The sequence below is a fragment of the Gigantopelta aegis genome, chromosome 11 (genome assembly GCF_016097555.1).
Source record: "Gigantopelta aegis isolate Gae_Host chromosome 11, Gae_host_genome, whole genome shotgun sequence".
Taxonomy (NCBI): domain Eukaryota; kingdom Metazoa; phylum Mollusca; class Gastropoda; order Neomphalida; family Peltospiridae; genus Gigantopelta; species Gigantopelta aegis.
In genome coordinates, this window is record NC_054709.1 from 15,777,592 (window position 1) to 15,794,023 (window position 16,432).

Genomic DNA, 16,432 nt, shown 5'->3' on the forward strand with positions numbered 1-16,432 from the left:
ACCACGAAATGGTGGATCTATTAGCACCTATAATTATTAAATGTAATTTCTCATATCACAACAAGTTTACCACAAAATGGTGGATCTATTAGTGCCTATAATTATTAAATGTAATCTATTAGCACCTATAATTATGCAATGTAGTTTTTCACATAACAACAAACATGCAGTTCAGTTATTGTAAGTTCTAGTCTATAAATCTACACTGCACACTAAACTATAAACTTATTGAGAGTTCTGCCAAAAAAGATTATGAGTGGTTGAAACACCAAATATTTTTCGGTAAGAATGTTTGAAATTCTTGATTTTTATTATGCTGAGATGTTGCATAGTATTATGAGTGTTGGTTGGGAGCACAAATAGCGTTAAAAGTTCTGGTCAGAACTGGTATAGGCAGAACCCTGCTCAATTTGGATCTTTTTGGGGTGGGGTTTTTTTTTTTTAGAAAAGCAACTGAAAGCAAAATGAATAAATGTAATTAAATGCAAAAGACTGATTGTTATATTTCTATAATATTATAAGCTTATGTGCCCCAGACTTTCTTGGGAATTCCTCTCTGCTGGGTCAAGAAAAATAGAGAAGAAACCCACTGCTGTCTCATAGGAAATATTCCTACCAAATTAAAGTTAAAGTTTGTTTTGTTTATCAATACCACTAGAGCACATTAATTTTTTAATTAATGACTAATGGTTGTCAAACATTTGGTAATTCTGACATATATACATGTAGTCTTCAGAGGAAACCTGCTACAGTTTCTCAATTAGTAGCAAGGGATCTTTTATATGCACTTCACCATAGACAGAACAGCACCTACCATGACCGTTGATATACCTCAATAGGTTTGCCGAGGTTTCATCCTATATGACCCAAGCACCTCAGGCAAGAGTTCTATTAACTGAACTAAATCCTGCACCCCTGCTAATAAAGAAGCAAGGGATATTTTACATGCACTTTCCCACAGACAAGACAGTACATACCACAATCTTTGAGGTACCAGTCCAAAAAAGCCTGAGTCTATATAGAGTTATTGATTCTGCAACCAATTATGCTTGAAACAAGCACTCTATTACTGAGCTGTCAATCCGGCATAACGCTGAAGAAGAGGGGGTTGGTCAGTGGTCATTACCCCCCTCCCCCCCCCCCCCCACCACATTTCAATGTTTCTGTGCTCAGAATGTTGAAAATGCCGTATTTTAACACCTGTAGTTTAATACCTGAAATTCAAAATGTTCATGGGGAAGCATGCTCCCCCAACCCCCTGCCACAACAGATGGGGTGGGTGGGTGGGTGGTCACAGAGGCCATGCCCCAAGTGGCCATATACTTTTTTCCTCATAATGTACTCAGTAGGTTAAAAATGCCATATTCTAACACCTGAAATTCAAAAACATTCTTGGAGGAGCATATGCTCCTAACCGTTCATACCCCCACTCATAACAGTTTCAGGCCCTCGGATACATGTATCTTCAACACCCAAGACCATCATACCAACAGTGGTCCCTCTCATTTTAAAATACACTGTGTGGGCTGTGAATGACTCACCTGTTTGGAGACATCAGAACTGGCAAGATGTTGAGGCAGGAGGGCACCTGTTTCTGGGTCTCGTCTCGGGTAGCCAACCCGCCCCTGAGTTATCAACTCAGCCAGATCTTTATCCTGCAAAAACATTGCATTCAGTTAACATGGCATTTAGTTAACATGGCATCTAGTTAATATGGCATTCAGTTAACAAGGCATTCATTTAACACCAAAAACATGGTATACAGTTAACATGGCACCCAGTTAACATGACATTCAATTAACATGGCATCCAGTTAACATGGCATCTAGTTAACATGGCATTCAGTTAACAAGGCATTCATTTGACACCAAAAACATGGTATTCAGTTAACACCAATAACACGGCATTCAGTTAACACCAAAAACATGGCATTCAGTTAACACCAAAAACATGGCATTCAGTTAAGACCAAAAACACGGCATTCAGTTAACACCCAAAACACGGCATTCAGTTAACACCAAAAACACGGCATTCAGTTAACACCAAAAACATGGCATTCAGTTAACACCAAAAACATGGCATTCAGTTAGCATGACATTCAGTTAACACCAAAAACATGGCATTCAGTTAGCATGACATTCAGTTAACACTAAAAACATAGTATTCAGTTAGCATGACATTCAGTTAACACCAGAAACATGGCATTCAGTTAACACTAAAAACATGGCATTCAGTTAGCATGACATTCAGTTAACACCAAAAACATGGCATTCAGTTAACACTAAAAACATGGCATTCAGTTAGCATGACATTCAGTTAACACCAAAAACATGGCATACAGTTAGCATGACATTCAGTTAACACTAAAAACACAGCATTCAGTTAGCATGGCATTCAGTTAACACCAAAATATGGCATTCAGTTAACACCAACAACATGGCACAGGCTATAAGTTATGGGATATTCAGGTGTTTGTCCATGTCTATAAGTTATGGGATATTCAGGTGTTTCTCCATGTCTATAAGTTACGGGCTATTCAGGTGTTTGTCCATGTCTATAAGTTACGAGCTATAAAGGTGTTTGTCCATGTCTATAAGTTATGGGCTATTCAGGTGTTTGTTCATATCTATAAGTAATGGGCTATTCAGGTGTTTGTCCATGTCTATAAGTTACGGGCTATTCAGGTGTTTGTTATGGGCTATTCAGGTGTTTGTTCATATCTGTAAGTAATGGGCTATCCAGGTGTTTGTCCATGTCTATAAGTTACGGGCTATTCAGGTGTTTGTCCATGTCTATAAGTTATGGGCTATTCAGGTGTTTGTCCATGTCTATAAGTTATGTTTGTCCATGTCTATAAGTTACAGGCTATTCAGGTGTTTGACCATGTCTATATGTTACAGGCTATTCAGGTGTTTGTCCATGTCTATATGTTACAGGCTATTCAGGTGTTTGTCCATGTCTATATGTTACAGGCTATTCAGGTGTTTGTCCATGTCTATATGTTACAGGCTATTCAGGTGTTTGTCCATGTCTATATGTTACAGGCTATTCGGGTGTTTGACCATGTCTATATGTTACAGGCTATTCGGGTGTTTGACCATGTCTATATGTTACAGGCTATTCGGGTGTTTGTCCATGTCTATATGTTACAGGCTATTCGGGTGTTTGTCCATGTCTATATGTTACAGGCTATTCGGGTGTTTGTCCATGTCTATATGTTACAGGCTATTCGGGTGTTTGACCATGTCTATATGTTACAGGCTATTCAGGTGTTTGACCATGTCTATATGTTACAGGCTACTCAGGTGTTTGACCATGTCTATATGTTACAGGCTATTCAGGTGTTTGACCATGTCTATATGTTACAGGCTATTCGGGTGTTTGACCATGTCTATATGTTACAGGCTATTCGGGTGTTTGTCCATGTCTATATGTTACAGGCTATTCGGGTGTTTGACCATGTCTATATGTTACAGGCTATTCGGGTGTTTGTCCATGTCTATATGTTACAGGCTATTCGGGTGTTTGTCCATGTCTATATGTTACAGGCTATTCGGGTGTTTGACCATGTCTATATGTTACAGGCTATTCGGGTGTTTGTCCATGTCTATATGTTACAGGCTATTCGGGTGTTTGACCATGTCTATATGTTACAGGCTATTCGGGTGTTTGACCATGTCTATATGTTACAGGCTATTCGGGTGTTTGTCCATGTCTATATGTTACAGGCTATTCGGGTGTTTGTCCATGTCTATATGTTACAGGCTATTCGGGTGTTTGTCCATGTCTATATGTTACAGGCTATTCGGGTGTTTGACCATGTCTATATGTTACAGGCTATTCGGGTGTTTGTCCATGTCTATATGTTACAGGCTATTCGGGTGTTTGTCCATGTCTATATGTTACAGGCTATTCGGGTGTTTGACCATGTCTATATGTTACAGGCTATTCGGGTGTTTGACCATGTCTATATGTTACAGGCTACTCAGGTGTTTGTCCATGTCTATATGTTACAGGCTATTCGGGTGTTTGTCCATGTCTATATGTTACAGGCTATTCGGGTGTTTGACCATGTCTATATGTTACAGGCTATTCGGGTGTTTGACCATGTCTATATGTTACAGGCTATTCAGGTGTTTGTCCATGTCTATAAGTTATGTTTGTCCATGTCTATAAGTTACAGGCTATTCAGGTGTTTGACCATGTCTATATGTTACAGGCTATTCGGGTGTTTGACCATGTCTATATGTTACAGGCTATTCGGGTGTTTGACCATGTCTATATGTTACAGGCTATTCGGGTGTTTGACCATGTCTATATGTTACAGGCTACTCAGGTGTTTGTCCATGTCTATATGTTACAGGCTATTCGGGTGTTTGTCCATGTCTATATGTTACAGGCTATTCGGGTGTTTGACCATGTCTATATGTTACAGGCTATTCGGGTGTTTGTCCATGTCTATATGTTACAGGCTATTCGGGTGTTTGTCCATGTCTATATGTTACAGGCTATTCGGGTGTTTGTCCATGTCTATATGTTACAGGCTATTCGGGTGTTTGACCATGTCTATATGTTACAGGCTATTCAGGTGTTTGTCCATGTCTATATGTTACAGGCTACTCAGGTGTTTGACCATGTCTATATGTTACAGGCTATTCAGGTGTTTGACCATGTCTATATGTTACAGGCTATTCGGGTGTTTGACCATGTCTATATGTTACAGGCTATTCGGGTGTTTGTCCATGTCTATATGTTACAGGCTATTCGGGTGTTTGACCATGTCTATATGTTACAGGCTATTCGGGTGTTTGTCCATGTCTATATGTTACAGGCTATTCGGGTGTTTGTCCATGTCTATATGTTACAGGCTATTCGGGTGTTTGACCATGTCTATATGTTACAGGCTATTCGGGTGTTTGTCCATGTCTATATGTTACAGGCTATTCGGGTGTTTGACCATGTCTATATGTTACAGGCTATTCGGGTGTTTGACCATGTCTATATGTTACAGGCTATTCGGGTGTTTGTCCATGTCTATATGTTACAGGCTATTCGGGTGTTTGTCCATGTCTATATGTTACAGGCTATTCGGGTGTTTGTCCATGTCTATATGTTACAGGCTATTCGGGTGTTTGACCATGTCTATATGTTACAGGCTATTCGGGTGTTTGTCCATGTCTATATGTTACAGGCTATTCGGGTGTTTGTCCATGTCTATATGTTACAGGCTATTCGGGTGTTTGACCATGTCTATATGTTACAGGCTATTCGGGTGTTTGACCATGTCTATATGTTACAGGCTACTCAGGTGTTTGTCCATGTCTATATGTTACAGGCTATTCGGGTGTTTGTCCATGTCTATATGTTACAGGCTATTCGGGTGTTTGACCATGTCTATATGTTACAGGCTATTCGGGTGTTTGACCATGTCTATATGTTACAGGCTATTCAGGTGTTTGTCCATGTCTATAAGTTATGTTTGTCCATGTCTATAAGTTACAGGCTATTCAGGTGTTTGACCATGTCTATATGTTACAGGCTATTCGGGTGTTTGACCATGTCTATATGTTACAGGCTATTCGGGTGTTTGACCATGTCTATATGTTACAGGCTATTCGGGTGTTTGACCATGTCTATATGTTACAGGCTACTCAGGTGTTTGTCCATGTCTATATGTTACAGGCTATTCGGGTGTTTGTCCATGTCTATATGTTACAGGCTATTCGGGTGTTTGACCATGTCTATATGTTACAGGCTATTCGGGTGTTTGTCCATGTCTATATGTTACAGGCTATTCGGGTGTTTGTCCATGTCTATATGTTACAGGCTATTCGGGTGTTTGTCCATGTCTATATGTTACAGGCTATTCGGGTGTTTGACCATGTCTATATGTTACAGGCTATTCAGGTGTTTGTCCATGTCTATAAGTTATGTTTGTCCATGTCTATAAGTTACAGGCTATTCAGGTGTTTGACCATGTCTATATGTTACAGGCTATTCGGGTGTTTGACCATGTCTATATGTTACAGGCTATTCGGGTGTTTGACCATGTCTATATGTTACAGGCTATTCGGGTGTTTGACCATGTCTATATGTTACAGGCTACTCAGGTGTTTGTCCATGTCTATATGTTACAGGCTATTCGGGTGTTTGTCCATGTCTATATGTTACAGGCTATTCGGGTGTTTGACCATGTCTATATGTTACAGGCTATTCGGGTGTTTGTCCATGTCTATATGTTACAGGCTATTCGGGTGTTTGTCCATGTCTATATGTTACAGGCTATTCGGGTGTTTGACCATGTCTATATGTTACAGGCTATTCGGGTGTTTGTCCATGTCTATATGTTACAGGCTATTCGGGTGTTTGTCCATGTCTATATGTTACAGGCTATTTGGGTGTTTGTCCATGTCTATATGTTACAGGCTATTCGGGTGTTTGTCCATGTCTATATGTTACAGGCTATTCGGGTGTTTGACCATGTCTATATGTTACAGGCTATTCAGGTGTTTGTCCATGTCTATAAGTTATGTTTGTCCATGTCTATAAGTTACAGGCTATTCAGGTGTTTGACCATGTCTATATGTTACAGGCTATTCGGGTGTTTGACCATGTCTATATGTTACAGGCTATTCGGGTGTTTGACCATGTCTATATGTTACAGGCTATTCGGGTGTTTGACCATGTCTATATGTTACAGGCTACTCAGGTGTTTGTCCATGTCTATATGTTACAGGCTATTCGGGTGTTTGTCCATGTCTATATGTTACAGGCTATTCGGGTGTTTGACCATGTCTATATGTTACAGGCTATTCGGGTGTTTGTCCATGTCTATATGTTACAGGCTATTCGGGTGTTTGTCCATGTCTATATGTTACAGGCTATTCGGGTGTTTGTCCATGTCTATATGTTACAGGCTATTCGGGTGTTTGTCCATGTCTATATGTTACAGGCTATTCGGGTGTTTGACCATGTCTATATGTTACAGGCTATTCGGGTGTTTGACCATGTCTATATGTTACAGGCTATTCGGGTGTTTGTCCATGTCTATATGTTACAGGCTATTCGGGTGTTTGTCCATGTCTATATGTTACAGGCTATTCGGGTGTTTGTCCATGTCTATATGTTACAGGCTATTCGGGTGTTTGTCCATGTCTATATGTTACAGGTTATTCGGGTGTTTGTCCATGTCTATATGTTACAGGCTATTCAGGTGTTTGTCCATGTCTATATGTTACAGGCTATTCAGGTGTTTGTCCATGTCTATATGTTACAGGCTATTCGGGTGTTTGTCCATGTCTATATGTTACAGGCTATTCGGGTGTTTGTCCATGTCTATATGTTACAGGCTATTCGGGTGTTTGTCCATGTCTATATGTTACAGGCTATTCGGGTGTTTGTCCATGTCTATATGTTACAGGCTATTCAGGTGTTTGTCCATGTCTATATGTTACAGGCTATTCAGGTGTTTGTCCATGTCTATATGTTACAGGCTATTCGGGTGTTTGTCCATGTCTATATGTTACAGGCTATTCGGGTGTTTGTCCATGTCTATATGTTACAGGCTATTCGGGTGTTTGTCCATGTCTATATGTTACAGGCTATTCAGGTGTTTGTCCATGTCTATATGTTACAGGCTACTCAGGTGTTTGTCCATGTCTATATGTTACAGGCTATTCAGGTGTTTGTCCATGTCTATATGTTACAGGCTATTCGGGTGTTTGACCATGTGTTACAGGCTATTCGGGTGTTTGTCCATGTCTATATGTTACAGGCTATTCAGGTGTTTGTCCATGTCTATATGTTACAGGCTATTCAGGTGTTTGTCCATGTCGATATGTTACAGGCTATTCAGGTGTTTGTCCATGTCGATATGTTACAGGCTACTCAGGTGTTTGTCCATGTCTATATGTTACAGGCTACTCAGGTGTTTGACCATGTCTATATGTTACAGGCTACTCAGGTGTTTGACCATGTCTATATGTTACAGGCTACTCAGGTGTTTGTCCATGTCTATATGTTACAGGCTACTCAGGTGTTTGTCCATGTCTATATGTTACAGGCTACTCAGGTGTTTGTCCATGTCTATATGTTACAGGCTACTCGGGTGTTTGTCCATGTCTATATGTTACAGGCTACTCGGGTGTTTGTCCATGTCTATATGTTACAGGCTATTCGGGTGTTTGACCATGTCTATATGTTACAGGCTATTCGGGTGTTTGACCATGTCTATATGTTACAGGCTATTCGGGTGTTTGTCCATGTCTATATGTTACAGGCTATTCGGGTGTTTGTCCATGTCTATATGTTACAGGCTATTCGGGTGTTTGTCCATGTCTATATGTTACAGGCTATTCGGGTGTTTGTCCATGTCTATATGTTACAGGCTATTCGGGTGTTTGTCCATGTCTATATGTTACAGGTTATTCGGGTGTTTGTCCATGTCTATATGTTACAGGCTATTCAGGTGTTTGTCCATGTCTATATGTTACAGGCTATTCAGGTGTTTGTCCATGTCTATATGTTACAGGCTATTCGGGTGTTTGTCCATGTCTATATGTTACAGGCTATTCGGGTGTTTGTCCATGTCTATATGTTACAGGCTATTCGGGTGTTTGTCCATGTCTATATGTTACAGGCTATTCGGGTGTTTGTCCATGTCTATATGTTACAGGCTATTCAGGTGTTTGTCCATGTCTATATGTTACAGGCTATTCAGGTGTTTGTCCATGTCTATATGTTACAGGCTATTCGGGTGTTTGTCCATGTCTATATGTTACAGGCTATTCAGGTGTTTGTCCATGTCTATATGTTACAGGCTATTCGGGTGTTTGACCATGTGTTACAGGCTATTCGGGTGTTTGTCCATGTCTATATGTTACAGGCTATTCAGGTGTTTGTCCATGTCTATATGTTACAGGCTATTCAGGTGTTTGTCCATGTCGATATGTTACAGGCTATTCAGGTGTTTGTCCATGTCGATATGTTACAGGCTACTCAGGTGTTTGTCCATGTCTATATGTTACAGGCTACTCAGGTGTTTGACCATGTCTATATGTTACAGGCTACTCAGGTGTTTGACCATGTCTATATGTTACAGGCTACTCAGGTGTTTGTCCATGTCTATATGTTACAGGCTACTCAGGTGTTTGTCCATGTCTATATGTTACAGGCTACTCAGGTGTTTGTCCATGTCTATATGTTACAGGCTACTCGGGTGTTTGTCCATGTCTATATGTTACAGGCTACTCGGGTGTTTGTCCATGTCTATATGTTACAGGCTATTCGGGTGTTTGACCATGTCTATATGTTACAGGCTATTCGGGTGTTTGACCATGTCTATATGTTACAGGCTATTCAGGTGTTTGACCATGTCTATATGTTACAGGCTATTCAGGTGTTTGTCCATGTCTATATGTTACAGGCTATTCAGGTGTTTGACCATGTCTATATGTTACAGGCTATTCAGGTGTTTGACCATGTCTATATGTTACAGGCTATTCGGGTGTTTGACCATGTCTATATGTTACAGGCTATTCAGGTGTTTGTCCATGTCTATATGTTACAGGCTATTCAGGTGCTATTCTGGTACATTCATTACAATTTAACATCATCCCACTGGTCCAGCATTAGCAACGTGAGTTTGTTCATTTCTTGATGAATGTAAAAATAACGTCAGGAAACGTTATACCTGATGATGTCATTTTATACAGACCTGTCAACCTTTAGTCAAGAGAAAACAGGAGGTGTGTGTTGAAAAAGCAGGAGATTTTGTAAAAAAGCAGGAGATTTTTTAAATTAACACAATTTAACCCAAAATCGCAAGATTTAAAATATATATATATTACAATATAAGTACCACGCCACTGTTCCTCATAATAGTAAAAATACATTAATCATAAGTAAAACCTCATTATGGACATCGTGTGAAATTTACCGGAATTATACCCATTTCCGTTAGTAACTTTATGTCAAACACAACATTTATTAATTGTACAAAAATAATCTCTTGAAGTGTACCCTTGTTACCAACATTTTACTGCGCAAACATACAAAATTTAACTGACACAAGTATGTTTATATAGCTAATTGGTCTTTTCGTTGTCTTGCTGTGACTTGTGATTTTAACATGCATCGTGTGTATCATTGCTGTCAACTCTGGGCCAGTGTCTGGCACTTCAGATTCGTCATAGTTTCATTATGTAATCTAGTGGGAAGACATTTTACAATTCAGAGGTGTTATTAGAACAAAATTGGATAGTTATATATATGGCAACACTGAATGGCAATACACAGCCTGTTGAATTATCGGCAACACGCTTTGTAGCCATTACGATGACAACAAACATTATAATAAAACGTCATTTTATAAACTCCATGTGCTTTTTTAACAATATAAATATCCCACAAGTCCTACTTCGGTAAAGGTTAAACAGTCGGGACAATTCGGCCTGTTACCTTCTCGGAAACCGAAAGTAGTCGACATTTTCCGAATGAGAATGAGTTACTTCCCTTATGTTATTTTGGCAAAACGGGATCGATTTTTGTTTATGCTTACAAAAATGTCATTTAACAGGAGAAATTGTCTCCTGCGCAGGCGGGGGGAGATTTGATCAAATACCGGGAGACTCCCGCGGAATCCGGGAGGGTTGACAGGTCTGATTTTATATTGGTAGTTTGGCTTACTGAGTGTTATTGTTTAAGAACCAAAATATAATTCAAAATAAAATATAAACTTTTAGTGTTATTATTAGTAAGTATGTTTTAAATTTAATTATAAGAATTGTCTGTTATTTCTTTCATGTTCATCTGGGTATGAACAAAACAAAAATAATTTGTAAATTTATGTCAGAATGGCTTCGCCAATTCACAGTTTGCGGATGATTTATTTTGTTTATTCCACGCAATGAATGTAAAAGAAATAACAGACAATACTTAACCTACATGTGTGTTTGTTTACAGCTACACTGATTCACATATTTGTTCATGTCTATGACTACGTCTCTACAGGGTTCCAGGTAGTGTCAATGTTTGTGTGTTTTTAGTACTTGCAACCAGCCTCAATTATATCGTGGTTAAGCCATCGGACATAAGGCTGATAGGTACAGGGTTTGCAGCCCAGTACCGGGTCCTACCCAGAGCAAGTTTACCCATGTCAATACCAATGAAATGAAGTCTATCAGCCTCGGTGGCGTCGTGGTTATGCCATCAGGCTGGTAGATACATGGTTCACAACCCGGTACCAGCTCCCACCCAGTACTGGCTCCCACCCAGAGCGATTTTTGATGACTTAATGGGTAGGTCTAAGACCATTACACCCTCTTCTCTCTCAATAAAGAAAAAAAAAAAAAATGTTTTATTTAACGACGCACTCAACACATTTTATTTACGGTTATATGGCATCAGACATATGGTTAAGGACCACACAGATTTTAAGAGGAAACCCGCTGTCGCCACATAGGCTACTCTTTTATGACAGGCAGCAAGGGATCTTTTATTTGCGCTTCCCACAGGCAGGATAGCACAAACCATGGCCTTTGTTTAACCAGTTATGGATCACTGGTCGGTGCAAGTGGTTTACACCTACCCATTGAGCCTTGCGGAGCACTCACTCAGGGTTTGGAGTCGGTATCTGGATTAAAAACCCATGCCTCGACTGGGATCCGAACCCAGTACCTACCAGCCTGTAGACCGATGGCTAACCACGACGCCACGGAGGCCGGTCTCTCTCTCAATAACTACAAACAACTAACTCACTGTCCTGGACAAAAAACCCAGATAGCTGAGGTGTGTGTGCCCAGGACAGCTTGTTTGAACCTGAATTGGATATAAGCACAGAAATAAGTTGAAATGAGATAAGTTACTTACAGGCTGTTTCATATAGTTGTTCATGTCTTCTTTATTCTTTTTCTGTTCGACCATCTCCTGATCTGTAAATGTAACAGAGAAAACACATGATCACTTTTTACTGTATAAGGCCAAATTAAAAAAAAGTTGGTGATCGTCCCCGCCCGTACCTGAAAAATGCGCCCGCCCCTGAATTTATTATATTTTTTATTTGGTTAAAAACTGTTAAAAATGCGTTGAGATAGCAGCAATTCAACTTTCATAAGCACCGTAACGGGTTAATTAAACCATCACCAGGTCCATCTGGCGGCCAGTGAAGGAACTACAACATCCAGGCGCATGCGCTTTTGGCTGCTACTCTCGCAAACAAAATGATCTCCAGGGTTTTATAAAGTTTTTCACAGAAATGTTTTTAAAAATAAAAACCTCCTCCCCCTACCCTGATTTGTGTGATCAAAAGGACTATCACCAACTCTTTTTTTTTTTTTTTTTGGCCTAATGCAGCTACCGTACTGAAAGGTCTTTTTTAAGCCCATTTTCTGTATTGTAAAAATTATTACTTGACAATGTTTAAGTGTAATTCTGTACTTATATAGGAAGATAATAGCACATGAAAAACATACGAAAACCTTTATCAGTTAAAATTTGTTTTGTTTAACGACATCACTAGAGCACACAGATTAATTACTCATCGGCTATTGGATGTGAAACATTTGGTAATTCTGACTCGTAGTCATCAGAGGAAACCCACTACATCTTTCCTAATGCAGCAAGGGATATTTTATATGCACTTTCCCACAGACAGGAAAACACATACCATGGCCTTTGAACAGTTGTGGTGCACTGGTTGGAACGAGAAAAAACGCAATCAGTTGAATGGATCCACCGAGGTGGTTCGATCCTGCGACACAAGCACATCAAACGAGCACTCAACCGACTGAGCTAAATCCCGCCCCCACCTTTATCAGATGACTGGGGACTTTCAAAGATAAAACAGGAGAAGGTTCTATATATAGCTCAACAACTAGTAAAAAATGCAAATATACTGTTCAACTTTCGTCAAGGATATTTGGAAAAACAAGTAAAGTGACTGAATTTATTACCCATATGGTTAAGAATATCTTGGTATAATATCAAAGTGATATGTCCCACTAGAACGCCAAGTGATACGTCCCACTAGAACGCCAAGTGATATGTCCCACTAGAATGCCAAGTGATACGTCCCACTAGAACGCCAAGTGATACGTCCCACTAGAATGCCAAGTGATACGTCCCACTAGAATGCCAAGTGATACGTCCCACTAGAACGCCAAGTGATACGTCCCACTAGAATGCCAAGTGAGACAAAACACTTTGACATCACACAATAGTGTCATTGATTGGAGCACTACAACCTTACAGGAACGTCAACCAAATGAGTTGAGTGATATAAATTAAGATCCATTATGGGTAATAAATAGGATATTAAACAAGCTTCCATTTCATATCATGTTTATGTCCCTCATGAAATCATTTTCGTTGTCCCTTGAGTGCTAATGCTAGTGACAATTGAAACATATTTAACTCGGGACATAAACATGATACGAAATGGAAGCTCGTTTAATTAATATCCTATAATTATTGTGTTCAATGGATGACACGTATAACTGCAGTCATGCATTACTGTAATTTATTACCCATAAGGGCAGTCAGATGCAGGTGAATATATTTTCTATCTTTCCCTGCTGACGTCATGACGTTAGTTTGGTGACATTATCAGTTTCATTATCAGTTTCCTTGACTGTCGTCTCTCGTTGATGAGATTTTACAAAACATTTAGCTCCACCGGTGTTCAGTTTTTGTTGAAATTGTTTAAGTAATTTGTTCTTGTTAACAATTAAACATGCTCTAAACTAATTTATTTATAGTTCATTTACTTCCCACTAGAAACATCAGTTCATTACGAATGTGACCTCTCTTGCTTACATTTGATTTGTGTACCTAAAGATAACTTTTGACATCATTACTTTTTTTTAGCAACGTCATCAGTTTCCTCAGACTTTCACATCTTGTATATTATATAGTTTGTGTCATGTAAGAAGTTTAAAGTTTAAGTTTCTAAACTATTTACACTATGGGTAATAAATACAATAACCCACTCGATACTCGGAATTACGGATTATCGGTCCCTTGCTAAAGCATGTGACTGACAACATTAATTTCACTTGGGACAGATAATCCATAATTCCTCGTAACTCGTAAGTTATTGTCTATGTATGGAACATGCAAACTGCATATAAGTCTCATTGATCACGTTGTACAAGTTTAAGATGTATGTAAATTGTTTATCATGATAGATATTTGGTATATCCCTAGCAAAGGTTGAGTAGTACATTTTAGCCAATCTATACTGACACAGAATGAATGAACTGAACAAAATTGTTCAACATAATATATTGTTTGAGTACCAATAGCAGTCGTTTCATTATCATATTCAGAATACCCTGTACACCATTTATTATTTTAAAGCAAGAATGCCAAGGTTTTTATTTTTTTAATTATTTAAGCATATATTTATAGTGTATATAGCTCATCAACTTTCATTTTCTTGCCAAGACATGTCATCAGGTCAGGTCAGGTCAGGTCAGGTCAGGTCAGGTCAGGTCATAGGGCTTAACATGCACATTCAGAACAAGCTGTTGTAGTGCATGCCTGTCATGGGCGCAGGTGTCGACATCCACCTGCTCCTCCGTCCAGGACAGGAAAGGGTTTGGGGTGGGTGGGAGGAGGTACCGCTCGTGCTGACAAGTGCAAGAGAGCATGAGCAGCCCGACCAGGGTCAGTAGTAGGTGGGGGAACATGTCATTGTTTTATTTCCTTTAAGTGTTATTCACAGTTGAGGTTACACACAAACAGAGTTTTAGTGAAATTGACACTTCGTGCAACCATGCCATAAATATATGGATTGGAGTAAGCCCTAGTATTTAGAGAACGACCCGCCCCGGAGGTGGTCACTGGCGAAGTCAGAGGCTAGATCCGGGGCGGGCGTGCCTGAACCCTTGTGGATAGGGGCACGTTAATAGAGTTGCCTGTTGCCCGTTTAGAGAACGATAAATGTGTTCACTTCTATCTCTGTGTCCTTCCAGTTATTTAGTTTAACCCTGACCCAATATTATTTAGGTAATGGTGTGCTGGCAGATAGGTAGTACTGAATCGAATAACTTCCAGCTGGGTCAAAGTTCAAGGTGCATCCATCTTTTGATAGAGCAGTTAATATAAGTCCGGTGATGCTGATAAATTTGAGTGTGTTAGTTGTAAAAAAAAAATTAGTTTCATCTGGGCAAAACAAATTTATGCATTTTTATTTTATCTAGGACAGGCCTCGGTGGCGTCGTGGTTAGGCCATCGGTCTACAGGCTGGTAGGTACTGGGTTCAGATCCCAGTCGAGGCATGGGATTTTTAATCCAGATACCAACTCCAAACCCTGAGTAAGTGCTCCACAAGGCTCAGTGGGTAGGTGTAAACCACTTGCACTGGCCAGTGATCCATAACTGGTTCAACAAAGGCTATGGTGTGTGCTATCCTGCCTGTGGGAAGCGCAAATAAAAGATCCATTGCTGCCTGTCATAAAAGAGTAGCCTATATGGCGACAGCGGGTTTCCTCTAAAAAACAGTGTCAGAATGACCATATGTTTGACGTCCAATAGCCGATGATAAGATAAAAAAAATCAATGTGCTCTAGTGGTGTCGTTAAGTAAAACAAACTTTACTTTTATTTCATCTAGTACCACTGTGTCAAGTAACCTTGTGATTGGAACATGTATTGGGTACCTGTTAAAAAAAAGTACTCAAATTTTGTGCAGAACTAGGGTAGTCATAGACGCTACCCGTTATCTCTGAAATGAGCAGCTTGACCCCCAAAATTTTCTGATTCACTTTAAGAGTGATGGGTGGTAGTATTTATATCTGTGGTGTTTTTTGTTGATTGATATGCTGCAGGTAGGCATTTTTAGCCACATATGTTACTATTGTCGTCTATTGGATTTGATTTGGTGCATACACCTTCTAATATTTTTTTCCCAGTTATTTAGTTTGACCATGCCACTATATCTACAGTGTTCACCCAATTATTTAGTCTGTACCCTGCCCCAATATTCAGGTGATGGTGTGCTGGCAGCTACCTCTAATATTGTACATGTAAGTATAAACTATTGAGTTATTATAATAGTACTATACCAAGTACGTGCATTTACAAAGTTAACCACACATGCCACACTCACAAACAACATTGTTCCAGCCAGTGTGTGCACAAGACTTCACCAGACAATACTGTACTTGACAATAGCCACATGGACAAATGGTCACTACTTTTTTTTAAGAAAGTGGACAAAAGCCCACCATCAAATAAAACACACAAATGGAGAAAATGTGGGAGTGCTTTCTCTTTTAAGAATACTTAACCTGACCTCAAACAAAATGCATATTCTCCTAGAGATAGCAGTCTGGTCCCAACATCCCAACAGTCAATGGGATGGCTAAAATCTTCCAATTAGCTATCTGCTTCCTGTTCCAGTCTGGTGACGTGACTAACAAATGCTGCTATGA

The 16,432-nt window shown here is 39.6% G+C and overlaps 1 protein-coding gene across 1 annotated transcript in view; it reads right to left on the reverse strand.

The window, feature by feature from the left end:
• The window catches only part of LOC121385043, a 142,567-nt gene that overhangs the window by 18,600 nt on the left and 107,535 nt on the right, over positions 1 to 16,432 (reverse strand). Inside the window, exons 18-19 of the mRNA XM_041515578.1 lie at positions 11,869 to 11,930; positions 1,542 to 1,655 (exon numbers count right to left, since the gene is read on the reverse strand). Coding sequence (XP_041371512.1) covers positions 1,542 to 1,655; positions 11,869 to 11,930 — 176 coding nt within the window. The remainder of the gene's footprint in view (positions 1 to 1,541; positions 1,656 to 11,868; positions 11,931 to 16,432) is intronic.